Consider the following 17,914-nt stretch of genomic DNA (forward strand, 5'->3'; position numbering starts at 1 on the left):
GTCATACCTCAGCCCAGCGGGTCATCTGCAGCGGCAGCCCAGGGGCCTGCTACCCAGAGCAAGGTGACATTTGATTGAGTGTTGATTAAATGTTGAATTTATTTGTGCACAGTGCATTTTCAAGTCTGTCTGTTGTTGAAAGTAAGCTACCATTATTTACTAGCATTACTATTTCTGGGTAAACTCATAAGAGAAAGGTTGTTTGTTTAATGAGGCACGGGACAGCATTATATACCGGTACTGTGTGGACATTACCTTTCTTTAAATTCATTACCACCCATGTTTTTAGAAGCTCAAGTAGTGAGACACTGTTTGCATATTTAGCAGTTGACAAGTCAAAATGTGTCTCCATGTAAAATCCATGTTAAATGCATTAATAACATAGGATGACAGCTTAATACACTGAACACAGCGTCTCTATCGCTGCTCTTTTCGTCTACATATCACTTTTTTTGTCATTCCATTAATTGTCTCATTCCATCCATGTTGCTGTCATTGTGTGTGACCAGGTGGAACCTGCCATGTCCACACAGGTAGAGTTCTCATGTGTTGACATGTGGCTGCATGCATTGCTGAAGATCTCTGGTTCACTAACAGTCTTGCTGCTGCTGTGGCCCCAATTCACCCAGTTCTGTCCTTAACCCATTAAGACCGGGAACGCATCTGTGTCATTTTTTGATTTCTTTGGCTATTCAAAAATAGTAGATATACAAGCACAAGCTCATAGCACTCACCGAGTGCGGCGCTATGAGCTTGTAGATCTGCAATTTTCTTTTTCAAATATTTGAATATATATATTTTAAGGCCAACATTTTTAACTCAAATCTTTGCTTCTGGGGGACCCTGGAACAACATATTTTGAGATGGGGGTCCTTGGCCAAATGCATATCATTTTGTCGGTCCTTGTCATGAAAAGTTTTTTTTTTTTAACTGTTAGGATTTAGAAGACATTTGTAGAATCCCCAGAAGCAAAGATTTGAGTTACAAAGGATGCCATAAAAAAAAAATATATATATCAAAAGATTTGCACATATTTTCACGATAAAAAAAAAATAGATCTACAAGCTCGTAGCGCCGTACCGCGCTACGTGCTTGTATAGCTGCTATTTTTGAATAGCCAAAGAAAACTAAAAATGACCCAAGCAGACCAAACCAATGCGTTCCTGGTCTTAATGGGTTAATTACTTGGAAATGTTTGCATCATCCCCCCACCAAGGTGTTGATATTAATAGTGATGACGCATGCGTTTGCTTGTTTTTGAGACAATGAAACAAAAAGCACCACTGTCTTCCACCAGTCTTCTTATGCAAGGAATTAATTCACCTCCCTTCACTACTGCTGTTCCACCTGTAGAGGGCACTCTCTGATGCTCTCTGGTTAATTCAAAGACTGCTTAACTGTGGTAATTGTCAAATGAAGAGTGACCCACAGTAATTACATAGATGTGTGGGTTTTTGGTGGTGGGTTCACAACAAGGTATCTCGCTTGCTATTTGATCATATTCTGTTCTTCTGAAGGACGCCTCGCCAGATAATTTGGATTAGGGCCTCATCAATCTATTTTCCTAGTGATTATTCTATACATATTACCTAAAATATCAATGAATCGACGCAGAAACATATGAAATTGATTTTTCTATAATCAACTACATCAATTAGTCTGATAAACCACTTAAATCCTGTTTTATACTTTGTCGTACAACAGTGTATTTGTGAAATTATTTCTTATGACAAGAAAAAAAATCTTTCACCCAGAAATTGATATTTTATTAAAATGGATCTATCTTTTTATAATTGATTAAAAGTGATTAGTTTAATCACTTTTTAATATATTATATAAGGATTCACATGATTCCGACGTGCTTTAACTGATTCACTGCCAATCACGTAGATCTACGCGAACCTATTTAAAGCCGCCACGTGCCAATCGCGTAGATCTACGTGAAGGTTTGACCCAAAGACCAAGGAGATATGATTTTTCGAAGATCTAGACTCCTATCCACTTCCTTGTTAACTTAAAACTTAAAAATTCTGTATCTCGGCTCCTGAGTACTTTTTTTTTTTTCAATGAAAAATCTCGTACTGGCTAAAAAAATATGAAAATACCTCTGGCAGTTAATGGGTTAAAGGAGTAGTTGACCTATTTTCTATCAATTACACACCCCATGAAGCGAATTCATGTAGATCTTTTTGTTTTTGTCGCATATCTAAGCCAATAATTTGATGACCGGTTTGCTTTAGTTGACTCCGCCAGTCATCAAATTATTGGCTCATGAATGCGACAAAAACCTAAAAAATAAAATAGAACAGTTTAGTTTTTTTGGGTGAACTACTCCTTTAAAGTGTGACATTCCTGCCGAGAGATGAACCCATCACTGACTTGCTCTTCCCACTCTCTCTCTCTCTCTCTCTCTCTCTCTCTCTCTCTCTCTCTCTCTCTCTCTCTCTGCCTCCTGCACCCGTCCAGGAGGAGGAGTCCTTGCGGTGCCAGGTGAAGGACCTGGAGGAGAAGCTGGAGACGCTGAAGATGAAGCGGGCGGAGGACAAGGCCAAGCTGAAGGAGCTGGAGAAGCACAAGATCCAGATGGAGCAGCTGCAGGAGTGGAAGAACAAGATGCAGGAGCAGCAGGCCGACCTGCAGAAGCAGCTCAAAGAGGCCAAGAAGGTAAAGGGAAGGAAGGAAGGACATAGATGGTTCTCTTAAACCAGGGGTCTTCAACAGGGGGTCCTCCGAGTTACTACGGGCGGGGGGTGATTTCTTACATTAACCATTTGAACCCTAGCCTCTCTATTCTGAGGGGAACATTAGCCAGAAATGGCAGATCTATAAGCTCACAACGCCTCGCAGTTGTGAGCTTGTAGGTCGCCTATTTTCGGCATAGAGGTTTGGTGTAGGGTGGAAAAAGAACAGACCACAAGTGTTCTAAGTATTGAGGGTTTAAGTGGTTAGCTGTCTGAAAATACACTTTAACATGAATCCAACAGGTTACACAATGATAGAGCTGTCAATCTATGAAATCTATGTAAAAGTAAAATCTACAACACAATTTTATACACTATATAGTGGGGGGTCCCTGCTTCATCTCTTTCTCAGCTAAGGGGTCCATGGCCTGAAAAACGTTGAAGACTGTGGACTTAAACCATGCCCTTAAAACTGATGCTGCCATTTTTTTATATCGCTGCTGTTGGACAGAAACCTCCAGACAGTATCTCCATATTTCAACTTATTCCGTTTTTTCGTAAATGAATGCCCTACTTTGTCATACGTGTCACACAAGTGGCAAAAATAGCCGATCTACCTGCTTACAACGTATCGTGGCGCGTTGTGAGCTGGTAGATCTGCTATTCTTTTTTTTAAGTGAAACGAGTTAAGTGTCGGTTTTATAAATATTGAACCAATGGAAAGTATTAACAAGAGCTTGTATAAATAACTACATTGGATCCATTGGAACACAGGTTCTTCTTTCCATTTCCTGAAAAAGTAACAGTTTTGGACATACAAGGTTTCTACCCGACAGTGACGATATGCTGAATATGATTTCCACCTGCAGAAGCATTTCTGCCTTCCTTCGTGCCATCTATTCATTGCTATTTTTTTCAATTATGCACTTTGATGTATATTGGAATTTGTTTGCATGATTTTTCTGTGCCTTCCTGTTGTTTGACCCGTTATGTTCCTTTCCTCTCTCGTTCTCTCTTCCCTATTCTACCCCTTGCTGTACCTGCAATCTTGAGAGCTCGCACAAAAAACAAAAGAATTTCCCCACTCTTTTACACCTCTAATCGTGTGATGTGACAACAAAGTTGATTCTTCTGAGGTAGACCAACCCTAACCACCACCACAGTTGTGAGATATCTCTGCTGTCCGGCAGCAACCAGCTAACTCCAAAATGTTCATTTTTCAGGAAATGACAAAAACAAAAAAAAGTGGAGTTAGGAGGTTTTGTTCATCATTGATAAGAACATCTGAATGGACCTCCAAGCTCACAATGAGGTTGGAGGTCAAAAGGGGGTGGAGCCTGGAGTCAGCTAAACCAGCTAACTCCACCCCCCTTTGGTGGATTTAGCTGGTTTAGCAGAAAGTTTGAGGTTCCAATGGTGTTGAATGGTTTTGTCAGAAGCACTTTTTAATACTTTTCATTGGTTCAATAATTTTTTAATCAACACACAGACGTAAGGGGGTTCAATGGCCCTGATTTATGGAAAAGCGGTAAAATGGAGTTAGCTGGTTCCTGCCGGACAGCAACGATATGTAAGGGATAATTGTCGCCGCGCCGGTAGTTGTGGAGAAATGACACCAATGATTAAACACTGAGGCGAATTACGGGCGTGGTGACAATTATCCCGCTTATTACACGGCTACTTAATAAATGAATTAATTGACCCAAAAGTAACAACAAAGCGAATATTTCCTTGCTTACGGTTATGAAAGTATTCCATAAGTGTTGCGCTGGCCGTCCGTCCAGCGCAACACGGTCGCCTTTGAAAACAAGGAATCAAATAGAATCAATTTTCGGTTACTGCATCGTCTATTTCTCGCTTCAAATGTTTTCAAAAACATTCTTGAGAGCAACGTTTAGTTGTAAATGACATTGGGCCCGATTCACTAAGCTGTTTACACCCATATTTTGAGTGTAAACAGCTTTATGGTCTTAAATGGGGGCGTGGAGCAACTCAAAGGATCTTCCATATGAAAGCGCCTCTGACCTTTTTTATTTATTTATTTTTTTCTATTGTTTTTTTGTATTTGACCGAAAGACCAAGGAGATATGATTTTTCGAAGATCTAGACTCCCATCCACTTCCTTGTTAACTTAAAACTAAAAAAATGTGTATCTCAGCTCCTGAGTACTTTTTTTTTTTTCAATGTAAAATCTCTGGCAGTGGACAAACGCAAAAAAAAAAAGTTCTGGCAGTGAATTAGTTAATTGCACGTCGGTTTTTGCTTAGAGAAAATACACCCTCCTTTAGTCACTTCATTTACACGTTATTCACACTGATATTTACGACCAGCTTAGTGAATCCTCCATTGTGTGCTTGTTTACATGGCTGTCATGTTGGATTCAGCATAAAAATCAAGTCTTTGATTAGACGGAGGTCTGTTATTGAGCTGAGTGGTCATTATCCAGAAATAACACACCGCTGAATTTAGTGATTGACCAATCAGAATCAAGCATTCAACTAAGCTGGTTAATAAATTGTATTAACATACTCTACCATATAGAAGTGTCCAAAACTGTTACTTTTCAGGATTCAAATTCAAAAGTAGCAGATCTACAAGCTTCGCGCCTCAAAAAAACAGTTAAAATACGGAGATAAGAGTTTTTCAGAAAACTTCGGTCAGCATTTAGAAGGCGTTTTTGAAGCCATTTCTGCCCGTAGCTCTAAATGCTTTCTTTTTCTCCTTCGCCGTGTACCCAGGAAGCCTGCGAGGCCCACGAGGGGAAGGACCGCTACATGGAGGAGATGGCGGACACGGCGGACGCCATCGAGATGGCCACGCTGGACAAGGAGATGGCGGAGGAGCGCGCCGAGTCGCTGCAGACTGAGGTGGACAGCCTGAAGGAGAAGGTGGAGGAGCTCTCCATGGATCTGGAGATCATCAAGCACGAGATCGAGGAGAAAGGTTTGTATAAGAGGAGGAGGAACTTGAGGGAGTTCCAGGGGGTCCCCAGTTGGATTGATTGCTAGGAGCCAAATCGACCCTTAGTGAGTCTGTAACTCAGAGTTTAGTGAGTCTGTAACTCAGAGTTTACAACGGGAACCAAAGGGACCCGTAGTGGTCCATTTGGTTCCATTTATACACTCGGACTGATGCTTTGTTAGGGCTATAAGAATCGTATGAAATGGGGGTCCGTGACCTCATGCAAAACCTTAAAATGATAAAGGTTGATAATCACTGCTCAAAAATCTATGAAAACGTATTTCTTAATGGTTTGTATCTGTCTCTCTTTCTCTCCCATCCACCCCTGCCTGTCTCTCTGTCCAATGGTTCCTTGCACTCTCTCTCTCTCTCATTCATTCTTTCTCTCATTCTTTCTCTCTCTCATTCTTTCTCTAATTCTCTCACTTACTCACACACAACCCCTCCTTTTGTCCTGGTCACTCCCTGTCTGTATCTTTCTCTCCCACCTCTACCTTCCTCCATCATGCTGTCCCTCCAGGTACAGACGGTGCTGCCTCTAGCTACCATGTCAAGCAGTTGGAGGAGCAGAACGGCAGGCTGAAGGAGGCCTTGGTCAGGTCAGTCAAAATGTGTACATCTTTAAGTCTAGTCATAGCACTTTTTTAAAAACAGCATTTGACCCAAATGCTTTCCTATCAGGAATGACTTGACAGCAGCATGATAGCCATAATAATAAACATTATCCACAAAAGCAAGTGGTTTAAAAATAAACCACTTGACTTCAATGATATAGGTGTCCTCTGCTGCCTCTCTACACACATTCACATTGTACTCTTACAATAACAAGACATAGTCTGGTTATGGCATTGCCTCCCTGTCCAATTATAAGTAGAGTTGTACCGATGTCGGTATCGGAAAAGCTGCCGATACTGCCTGAAATGCCTAAAATTCTGGTATCTGTATTGGCGAGTATGCCTGTCTATGCCATTCCGATACCACATAATGTATCGCATGATAATGTTTCATTCAGTCATATTTTGATTGCTTCAATTGATGTTGCACGACTTTTTAATTTCAAGGACCCCCATAACTCAAATTGTGTATAATGTATACAATTTGTACATTACATTGTGTCTGAGAGTGTACAAATGATATACCCTCAGACCTGTAAGGGTCCATTTGGAACACCCTCAAGGAACCCAGATGGTCTCTGGACCCCACTTTGAGAACCACTGTCCTAGATTTGTTTAAATTACGGTCGGTACTCTGTATCGACAGATACACAAGCTGTGGGAATCGGTAAGGGAAGGAAGAAATGGTATCGGGTACATCTCTAGTTGTAAGTGGTTATCTCCCCTGTCTATGTTCCCAGGATGCGCGATCTGTCATCGTCAGAGAAGCAGGAGCACGTGAAGCTGCAGAAGCAGACGGAGAAGAAGAACGTGGAGCTGGACACTGTGAGGAGCCAGAAGGAGAAACTCCAAGAGGACATGACACTGGCCGAGGCCACTATCGATGAGCTGAAGGAGCAGGTACAGACAGTAGAGCGAATCACTATCATTTTGAAGATGGGGTACTGGCTTCCCCTGTATAGGAACATAAATGGCATGCTTAAAATTAAGATGATGAACATGTTCTAGTTTATTGCTCTACCATATCTAAGCTATCGATTCATCTTCACAATGAACAATCAAAGAACTATGTATGTAATACACATAAACTTTATTTTATTTAACCACTTAACTCTCTGGCTGCCAAGAACGAGTTATCACGAGTTTTTTCTTTTAAAGTTCAGAACCCAAGATATCGTGATCCGAAGATTTGCTGCTCCTTTCACTTCTTGTTTAAGTTATTACTGAAAAAGGCTGTATCCTGAGCACTTTTTTTTTACTATGTATTTTTGGCCCAGACATGCTATTTTCAAAGGCAGACCATTGATGTCAACGAGGTCGCGATGACCTCGTTGACATTTGTGAAACCACACAGTATAACCCTCAGTGATTAGCAATCATCAGGGGATCGATCATAATGGAGATAAATATTCTGTGACTACTTGAAAAAGTTAAGAAAATTAAAAAATCGCTGTGGGCAAACACGGCCAGAAATAAGTCTGGCAGTGAGAGCGTTAAGCCCTACAATTCTCACCTACAATGACATGCCCAAAATTGGGACGGCAGGTTGAATGAAAGTGGTTAGAAATTGTATATGCTGACATTGTCCAAAAAATGTAATATTTAAAGAACAAAAGCACAGCAAAAGAAACATACCGGTAATACAAAGAGATAAAAATAGTTGGAGGCAAACAGTTTGGGTTAAACCGGTTTCCTTTGCAGATATGAATGACATTCTGTCAAATTTGACAGAGAATAGGATTGGGTTAAGTGACTTACCGTAATTAATAGCAACATTTAAACGGATATGTTTTAGTTGTACTGGGCTTTCAAACCATGTGCCTCTGTAATGATCTCGTGTGTGTGTCACAGGTGGATGCTGCACTGGGGTCAGAGGAGATGGTGGAGACCCTGACGGAGAGGAACCTGGACCTGGAGGAGAAAGTCCGGGAGCTGAGAGAGACGGTCACTGATCTGGTCGGTGCTCTTCACCCGTCTTGCATGCATTCAGTGTTTCTTAACCCATTAAGACCTGAGGCCGATTCTAAAAACGCCTTCTAAATCCTGAACTAAGTTTTCTGAAAAACTTCAAATATTTATTCAAAAATTACAGCAAATTCATGTTGCTATATACTGTACATAGCAACAAGAACCCCAAAAGGGGTTCCCGTCATGAAAGGTATAGCTACAAATAGGGGTTCCCGCCCAAAATGGGATAACCCATTAACACCTTTACCGCCGGGCCCGTAGTTCTACGGGCCGTTAAATCCAACGGTTAAGCGCCGAGCCCGTAGTCCTACGGGCTGCGGTCTTTTCGCGCATGCGCGGTCCGGGTGCACTTTCGGAATTTTTTTGATCCACTTCCGTTTCCGGTTTGATGACAGGAAATAGAATTATTTGGGATCCGGTTTCGACGATCACGCCCGCTCCCATTCTACAGACGAAACTGAAACTCAATTCTCTTCCTGTAGTTTTTTCTCCTCGCATTTCACTGTTTAACGTAATCCGCTCTAACTACAGTCATGGAAGTCCGTTTGACATGCGGTCTTCACTGGGAGATACAGGGAGATCTCGCGGATGTAAACAGACCGTTCACGGCTCAATCTTAAGGATTTTAACAAGATCTATGGCGACATGAAAAAAACAAAAAAACAACAAAAACACCTTGGCACTGGTGAGTACATTATGAGATTAACCTCTGGCGGTGGATGTGTTAAGACCTGAGCCCCATTCTACAAATGCCCTCTAATCAGTGGTTCTCAAACTTTTTCATGTCAAGGACCCCCGAATTGTTATATATTTGGCCTCGGACCCACGTCTGAAAATGTTTCTTGCCAGAGACCCCCCAGAAGAGAAGATTTGTGTAAAAAAACAAAAACACTTTCAAGAATTTTCAAAAATAGCAGATGTACAAGCTCGCAGCACGGCACGAAGTGACCCGTTGTGAGCTTGTAGATCTGCTATTTTCAAAAGATTTGTATACATTTTCAACACTTAAAATGGGACATTCTGCATAAGGAGTACTTTTACTTTTGGTTCTTGAAAGGAGTAGTTCATCCAGTTTTTGTTTTTGTCACATTCCTAGACCAATAATTTGATTGCCGGCGGAAAGATGCTAATGTATCCGGTAGGAGACTCAAAGGAGTCTCTTTGAATCTCCTACCGGAAATACACCCGGTCATCAAATTATTGGCTCAGGAAAAAAAATCCATGAATTCAATGGTTTGTGTAATTGATAGAAAATAAGTCCTTTTTTGGGTGAACTATTCCTTTTAAGTACATTTTGATGCCACTACTTGTGTACTATTACTCAAGTTAATTTTGGATACCGGACATTTACTTGTAGTATTCCTACATTGTAGTGTTGATACTTTTACTTAAGAATTTTTTTTTGAGTACTTCTTCCACCGCTGCATTTGGCTTTGTTTTACGCCTTACAATGTATATACTACCACACATGACGGTCTGTCACCTCTTCTGTCCTCCCAACAGGAGGCCATTAACGACATGAACGACGAGCTCCAGGAGAACGGCAGGGAGACTGAGATGGAGCTGAGAGAGCAGCTGGACATGAGCGGGGGAAAGGTCCGCGAGGCCCACAAGAGAGTTGAGGCTGCCCAGGAGACCATGGCTGATTACCAGCAGACCGTCAACAAGTACAGAGAGCTCACTGCCAGCCTGCAGGTGCATAGATCACTACACACCTGCACGTTTGTACTATACTAACCGCAACATTTTAGGATGGCTTTTCGTTATAAATGCATTTTTTTTGCCCATGAGTTTTTTTGCCGTTTACAACCCTAAACCTAACCATAAAATCCTAATTCTGACTCCAAGCTGAATCTTTTCCTAATTATAACCTTGGCTCTAAACATCTTTGTTAACAAAGAAAATAATTCTCTTGTGTTGTCCAGGAAAATGGCCATCACAGGGTCAGTTTCTGCTATACTTATGGACACACATGGCCCTCGAGTATAGTGACCACACACACACACACACACACACACACAGGAATGAGAAGTGAGCTGCTATGATTATCAGTAGGTTGTCAGTAAATGCAGATCGCTCACTGGTGTCTGTGTGTGCCTTTCCCTGTGCACTAGGAGACCAACAGAGAGCTGACCAACCAGCAGAATGCCAACGCTGAGCAGGTCCTGCTGCATCCTCCTGCAGAGATGTTTGATTTCAAGATCAAGTTTGCAGAGACCAAAGCTTATGCTAAGGTACGGCTGAGACGCGTGTCAGAATGCTAGGAATCTGATTGGGAGTTGATGGGGATTTGAATCAATCCAATGACAATAAAATGTCTAAAGTGACACTTTGGCACCACTTGGTACCAAAACTCAAGCCAAGCCATACTGGAAAGAAATGGATTGGAAAAGGTTGGTTGTATCCAGTTCAACTGAGCACTAGGCTTACGTGATCATAATTCTTGTTAATGGCATCAATGGACATTTAGTTTAATCGTTTTACATTAATAAAAGTTTAGGAAGAGTAATGAATAGTAACCGCTCATATCATAAAATTAGGATAATCATATCTAGATCCTAAAATTAGGATAATCATATCTAGATCCTAAAATTAGGATAATCATATCTAGATCCTAAAATTATGATCGATTCCTAAATTGTTATGGGTACCTGGGAGTTTGGATATGGTTCTATACCCAACCTTGACCGTGTGTCTTCCAGGCCATCGAGATGGAACTGAGGAAGATGGAGGTGGGCCAGGCTAACCGCCAGGTGTCCCTCCTCACCGCCTTCATGCCCGATTCCTTCCTCCGCCACGGAGGAGACCACGACTGTATCCTGGTGCTGCTGCTCATTCCAAGGCTCACCTGCAAGGTGTGTGTGTGATCTGCAAACAAAAAATAAACCTAATTAGTCTAAACATCTTCCTACAAGAGCCCGACCAATGCCACATGGGTTCCATCCTGGTTTTGGAGAGTCCTAGACCAACAATGTTTGACCAATCTTTTGTAAAAAAAAGTATTTTAATGTATTTAACAACATAGGCTATTTCTGAAAATGTTTGAATAAGGCTTATCTACAAGCTCACAATGTGTCACGAGCTTGTAGGTCGGCTATTTTTTAATTGTTTTGAAAACGTTTGTGAATGTTCACTTAACCCATTAAGGCCTGAGTCCGATTCTTAAAAATGTTTTCTAAATCCTAACAATTTAAAAAAAAAAAAAGTTTCAAGATTTTTCAAAAATAGCAGATCTACAAGCTCATAGCGCGGCACTCGGTGCCGCGCTATGAGCTTGTATATCTGCTATTTTTGAATAGCCAAAGAAATCTAATGTGACACACATGCGTTCCAGGTATTTATGGGTTAAAATCCCATGCCCAAAATAGGGACACTCGGTTGAAAGTGGTAAAACATTGGGACACATCGGCTGCATAATTACAATACTGATCGTCGTCAAATAACTAAAATAATATACCATATACCAGCCAACCGATGTATCGCTCAGGCTCTGCTTCCCACCTGTACCCAACATGTCCGTGTGTCATTTCCCCTGCAGGCGGAGTTGATCAGCAAGCAGGCCCAGGAGAAGTTTGACCTGAACGGTGACCCCCTGCAGGGAACCGCGATGAGGGGATCCCGTGGAGAGCAGCTCAGCTTCGCCTCAGGACTAGTCTACTCCCTGGGCCTGCTGCAGGCCACTCTGCACAAATATGAACAGTGAGTGACCATCGTACATGAGAGACTAAAATGGGAATGTTGTCGTTGGAGAATACCCAGTACCCACCATGCTAAAACTTGATAACAAGATTCCAAATAAATTAAAATATTCTGGCAATACTCCATGTTGCTATCCAGAACTTAACACCTTTATTCCCAATGAATTGAAGATCTTCAATAAAAATTCAGTCCAATGAGAGACCACTTTTCTCGCTCGTATTTCGTTTATAAGTTTTGTCCTCTGTTAACTACTTAAGCCCAACATACTTAGCCGTATGACGAATAGTGAAACTAGCAATTCTACAAGCTCACAACAATCTGCTATGTTTGCTGCAAGGGAAAGAGCAACATTGTATCATATTGGTCCCTGAATCTGAACAAAGCAAACACACTACTGGTTTGAAAACACACTTAATGCATTACTTTTGAGCGTCCTGTGTATCACAAAAACTTTAACGTTATTGGTCTCTCTACTCTCGCCACTTCTAACATTATCTGTCCTTCCATTGTCATGTCCTCCTCTCATCCAGGGCTATGAGTAGCTGCAGTGTGGAGGTGTTTAAGAGGATGGGCACGCTGTACTCAGAAATGAGCGTCCACGAGCGCTCTCTGGACTACTTCATCGACCTGCTGCACAAAGACCAGCTGGATGAGACCATTCAAGTGGAACCACTCACCAAGGCCATCAAATACTACCAGGTAACAACAATACAGGACCTCTAGTCTGCCATGTAGCATTTAAAACATGCACACATTTGTGCGCGCGTGTGTGTGTGTCTCTCTCCATGGAAAAACTGCATGTGCCCGGTCTGCATTAATACGCATTCAACATATTCATGCTTGTTACTTGTCTGTAAGTAACTCACTACTGTTGTGTCCTCCAGCATCTGTACAGCATCCACCTGGCGGAGCACACAGAGGACTGCACCGTGCAGCTGGCTGACCACATCAAGGTACTTCAACGCCCTGTGATTTTATTGTCTTTATTTATTTGTATTGTTGTCCTGCATTCCTGCTTTGTCTCCATTGTCCCTAAGTCGTGGTTCTGAAACTTTTTCATGTCAAGGACCCCCAAAATTATATGTATTTGGCCACGGACCCCCATCTCAAAATATGTTGTTCCAGGGACCCCCAGAAGCAAAGATTTGATTTTCAAATGTTTGCTTTAAAAAACATATATACCGTATTCAAAGATTTGCAATTGTTTTTAAAGATTTTTCAAAAATAGCAGATCTACAAGCTCATAGCGTGGCACTTGGTGCCGCGCTATGAGCTTGCATATCTGCTGTTTTTGAATAGCCAAAGTATAAAATAATGGTTAAAGTGGTTACACAGATGCGTTATGGGTTTTAATGGGTCAATCCATGGGTGTGTCTCAGTTCATCCAGAGTGGCCTGGACTGTGTGGGAGTGGAGTCGGCTCGCCTGCGGGCCTTCCTGACCGCCGGTCAGGAGAGCTCCAGCCTCTGCATCCTGCTGAAGGACCTGGACACCTCCTGCTCCGACATCAGACAGTTCTGCAAGAAGATCCGTCGCCGCATGCCCGGAACGGACGTGATGGGAGCACCCGCCGCTGTCATGTTTGGACCACAGGTACACACACACCCATTCTACTGTCTGTACGGGACAGTGATTCTCAAACCTTTGAATTTCAAGGACCCCCATATTTTGATGTGCATTAGGCCACGGACCCCGATTTGATACAATTATTCTCTGGGAACCCCAATCTACCCTGTAAAATCTTTTTTCAATTAAACAAAACTACTTTTTGATATAATCTTTCACTGATATATTTTTCACAATGACAGTTAATGTTTTTTGACAACTTATCTTAGAGTGTCATGACAACCGGGAATGTATTTCATTATGTACTTTTACAGTTAATAACAGGATTCCCACGGTCATGGAATTCCTGGATATATTTTGAAATGAGAAACAGTCTGCCAGGCCTGGAAAAGGTTTGGAATTCATCAAATGTTTTGGAAGATGTTTGGATATACATTTTAAAGGAGAATTCCGGACATTTTAAGTGTTATCTTTGATGTCTCGTTACTCACCTACCGACGTAAAAAGTGGCGTTCTTTTTTTCCAGAGATTCCCCTGTTGTCATTTTTTAAACCCCCTCCGTTGTCATAATGGGAGCGCGTGGGTTAGGGAAATTCGTCTATTATAACCGATGCAAAGTAATTTTTTTCTCTACTACTAGTCATTGTAGAGTCTCATGATAGTCAAACATGCGCTGAAAGTTCCTGAGAGGCTACCGTTAATGGCGAACGATTTAACACTGGTTGCTTGTTTCTCAACCTGGCAACACCGAGTTGCCAGGTTCTGGAAAGAAAGACAATGTGTTAGTTCACTATAAACACTTTATTCCCAGTTTAGGTTACATTGTCGAGGAGGGCATGTGTTTTTAAAGGCACAGGTGAACCCATTAGGGCCGAAAAGTAAGTTTACAAAAAACATACAGGTTTTTGCCAAGAAAGCACTTCACAATGTCAAATAAGATTATCATAAATCCTTATGGAAACCTCCGAAAATGTTGATGTTAAATATCATATGATGGTACCTAAACACTCTACAATTCTTTGAGGTTTACAGTGTTTGGAAACACTGTATTTAACTTATTTAGTGCTAATCCACTGCCAATCACAAGGACAGCCATATTAAAACACAAATCTGAACACACACACACACACACACACACACACACACACACACACACACACACACTGTTTTCACCAGAAACCACCAGACACAGAAGCACTCCGCCTCTCTCTGGACCTTTTTAGGGGAACAGCAATGTTATTGAGGCTTGTGGATGGTGCTCATGTGTCCCACAGCCTTTCCACCCCCACCTGGGGGGGGCCTATGCCCTTTGTCATGCCCGGCTTTCCGTGCCCACTTGTCGGGTGCCCGCTCTCTTGGGGCTTTTCCCCCACTCCGACACAGCCTGCCGACGACCAGATGGGCCGGTTCTGCATGGCGTCGCACCAGCTGACATAACGGGCATATATCAACGGCCGCGGGGTCCCCAAGTCCGCCGCGGCTATTATACGGCAGCATGGGAGCAATATACCGCCGTAGATCACACCGGACTGGCAGATTTAGTGGCACACATGGCCGCATCTATCTACAGATGATGTAAACACCTATGCAAATGAACAAGCACACGCTCGCACGTACACGCACACACACACACACAGTCATATACCACTGCACTTTGACCAGTGGTGGAAGAAGTACTCAAATGTTTTACCCAAGTAAAAGTATCAATGACGCAATATAGAAATACTCTGTGTTACAGGTAGGCCTACACGTCCTGTATTAAAAATGTACTCGAGTAAAAGTACAGTATTGGCCTCAAAATGTACTTAAAGTACCAAAAGGAAAAGTACTCGGTACGCAGAATGTCCCATTTCAAATGTATAAAATAGCCGATCTAGATCGGCTATTTTCAAACAGCCAAAGTAAAGGGCTGAAGTGGTTAATGTGCGTTTTGTGTAATAATAATCTAAATCTAAAAAGTAACTAGTAACTAAAGTTTTGAAATAATTGTAGTGGACAATATTTGCCTCTGAGATGTAGTGGAGTAGAAGCATAAAGTATTGAAAATTGGACACGCTTTAGTAAAGTAAAAGTACCTCAAAATTGTACTCAAGTACAGTACTTAAGTAAATGTACCTTACCGTCGTTACTTTCCACCACTGACTTTAAGATGCACGTGTGTGCACTCCCTTCTGTCCACCAGACGGCAATCACGGCTGTGCGCACTTACATGCTACATGCACCAGTACACACCCACACACCCACACCCACACACACACACACACACAGTGCTCTGTGGGCCGGGCAGGGATGATGGTGTGTGTTAGTGAGGTTAATGGCCGTTTGCTCCTCTCAACCTTCACACTTGATTACTTCACTCTACCATGGCTGTCTGGATGGCAGGGACACAGACCCCTGTTGACAATGTGTTAGGAACAAACGTTGTTAGCTTGTAGATCTGTTCTGTCATGTGACGCCTTAGCTCGAGTCTGTCTTGGGGCATTGATGGAGTAAGAGCCTCATTATTGCCACCATACGATTGATATAGGCCTGGAAATAGGGTGAAAAAGTTATGGAAAAGTTTTGAAAATGCCCTGGTAAAAATGTGTGGGAACCCTGTAATAAACACTGTTTCTGATGGCCTTGTTCCAAAATAACATCAGGCACTAGGACTATGAAGCTTTCCTTTTGAGCAGATGGTTCCGTAGAGTCAAACGCTGTAATGGCCGGGATGTCGATTGAGGCTTCAAAAAAAATCTGAAAATGACTGTTACACAGAATGACTGTACAAATGGGCCCCTTTACAGAGCCCTAAGTTTCCGTTTGTACCCCCGGTGGTCCCTGGACCTGATGTTGAGAACCAGTGGTATAAGGTCACGTGTGATTGGTTCACGTGCATGCGATGTGTCACGGCTGACAGGTGTCGGAGATGCTGATAGAGTGCCGGCGCCAGCTGACGAGGGTGGTGGCGGTCCTGCAGGAAGTGGCTGCGTCCGGGGCTCAGATGGTCGCCGCTCTCGCCGAACAGGAAGGCCTCAACGCACTCAAACTAGAGGATACGGCCTTCATCGCCGTGGAACAGGTACATCGGAAATGCTCACTCTTTTCCAGGGTATCATTTGGGTTGCTTTACCCCATTTAGACTGGGAAAGCATCTGTGTCATTTTTAGACATAAAAGAGGGAAGGACAAATAAGTATAAGTGGAAAGTTTACATTACATAAATGGAAATTAGATGCTATTAAAAGCGAGGGAAAAAAGATGGGTTTTGAGTTTGGCCTTGAAAGCCCCGATCGATTGGGGGGATCGGATGTGGAGGGGCAGGCTGTTCCAGAGTCGCGGGGCCGTGGCCATGAAAGAGCGGTCACCCCTGGTCTTTTTAAAATTTCTGGTTGGAACTTCAAGTAAATAATTTTCGGCAGACCTCAATTCCCTGGTTGGGACATATGGTTTAACAAGTGTGGAGAGGTAGGATGGAGCGAGCCCATTTAGTGATTTATAGACAAATAAAAACACCTTAAAATCAATTCTAAAATTCACCAGTGTAGAGAGGCAAGGACAGGGGTAATATGCTCACGCCTTCTTGTACCTGTAAGGAGGCGGGCAGCAGCATTTTGAACTAGTTGAAGGCGTCTGATCTGTTTATGATCCAAACCGGTGTATAAAGAGTTGCAGTAATCTAATCTGGATGAAATGAAGGCATGGATAGCCATCTCCAGTTGGTGGCGGGGGAGGTAAGGCTTAATCTTGGCCAGAAGCCTTAACTGAAAAAAGCTGGTTTTAACCACGGAGCTGATGTGTTGATTGAATTTGAAAGAACTGTCAAGGGTTACACCGAGATTTTTGACAGATGGGCGGATAAGAGGGGTGATGGTGTCCGGGATATTGCAGGGTGGGATATGGCCAAATAGTATAATTTCAGTTTTATTTTCGTTGAGAGTAAGAAAGTTATTGTTCATCCAAGATTTTATGTCATGTAGACATCCGAGTAGTGACTGGAAAGAGTTGGCGGAGTTAGTTAGTATAGGTAAGTAAATTTGGATATCGTCGGCGTATGAATGGAATGATATGTCATGTTTTTCAAATATGGATCCTAAAGGCAACATATATATATATATATATATATATATATAAAAGGAACAGGAGTGGTTTTACTGTGGAACAAGTCATTAAAAACTTTGAGGAGAGCTGTCTCCGTGCTGTGGCCTGGTTTGAAACCTGAGTCTTCTAAATCCTAACAGTTTTCTGAAAAACCGTATGTTGCTATAATCAGTGGTTCTCAAACTTTTTCATATGAAGGACCCCCAAAATGATATATTTGGCCATGGACCCCCATCTCAAAATATGTTGTTCCAGGGACCCCCCAGAAGCAAAGATTTGAGTTACAAATGTTCCCTTTAAAAAAATATCTATATTCAAATATTTGCACAAATGTTTAAAAGAAATTG

At 42.2% G+C, this 17,914-nt stretch overlaps 1 protein-coding gene across 1 annotated transcript in view; it reads left to right on the forward strand.

The window, feature by feature from the left end:
• Positions 1–6: 6 nt before the first annotated feature.
• LOC308101867 (dynactin subunit 1-like) overlaps positions 7–17,914 on the forward strand; it is a 33,104-nt gene continuing 15,196 nt past the window's right edge. The window contains exons 1-15 of the mRNA XM_080451377.1: positions 7–63; positions 510–533; positions 2,467–2,664; positions 5,420–5,624; positions 6,163–6,241; positions 6,997–7,156; positions 8,108–8,212; positions 9,728–9,919; positions 10,339–10,458; positions 10,927–11,079; positions 11,763–11,923; positions 12,454–12,622; positions 12,808–12,876; positions 13,303–13,515; positions 16,388–16,549. Of these exons, the coding sequence (XP_080307503.1) occupies positions 522–533; positions 2,467–2,664; positions 5,420–5,624; positions 6,163–6,241; positions 6,997–7,156; positions 8,108–8,212; positions 9,728–9,919; positions 10,339–10,458; positions 10,927–11,079; positions 11,763–11,923; positions 12,454–12,622; positions 12,808–12,876; positions 13,303–13,515; positions 16,388–16,549 (1,998 nt within the window). The 5' untranslated portion in view covers positions 7–63; positions 510–521. The remainder of the gene's footprint in view (positions 64–509; positions 534–2,466; positions 2,665–5,419; positions 5,625–6,162; positions 6,242–6,996; positions 7,157–8,107; positions 8,213–9,727; positions 9,920–10,338; positions 10,459–10,926; positions 11,080–11,762; positions 11,924–12,453; positions 12,623–12,807; positions 12,877–13,302; positions 13,516–16,387; positions 16,550–17,914) is intronic.

The sequence above is a fragment of the Gymnoscopelus braueri genome, assembly GCF_963280865.1.
Source record: "Gymnoscopelus braueri genome assembly, chromosome: 15".
NCBI lineage: Eukaryota > Metazoa > Chordata > Actinopteri > Myctophiformes > Myctophidae > Gymnoscopelus > Gymnoscopelus braueri.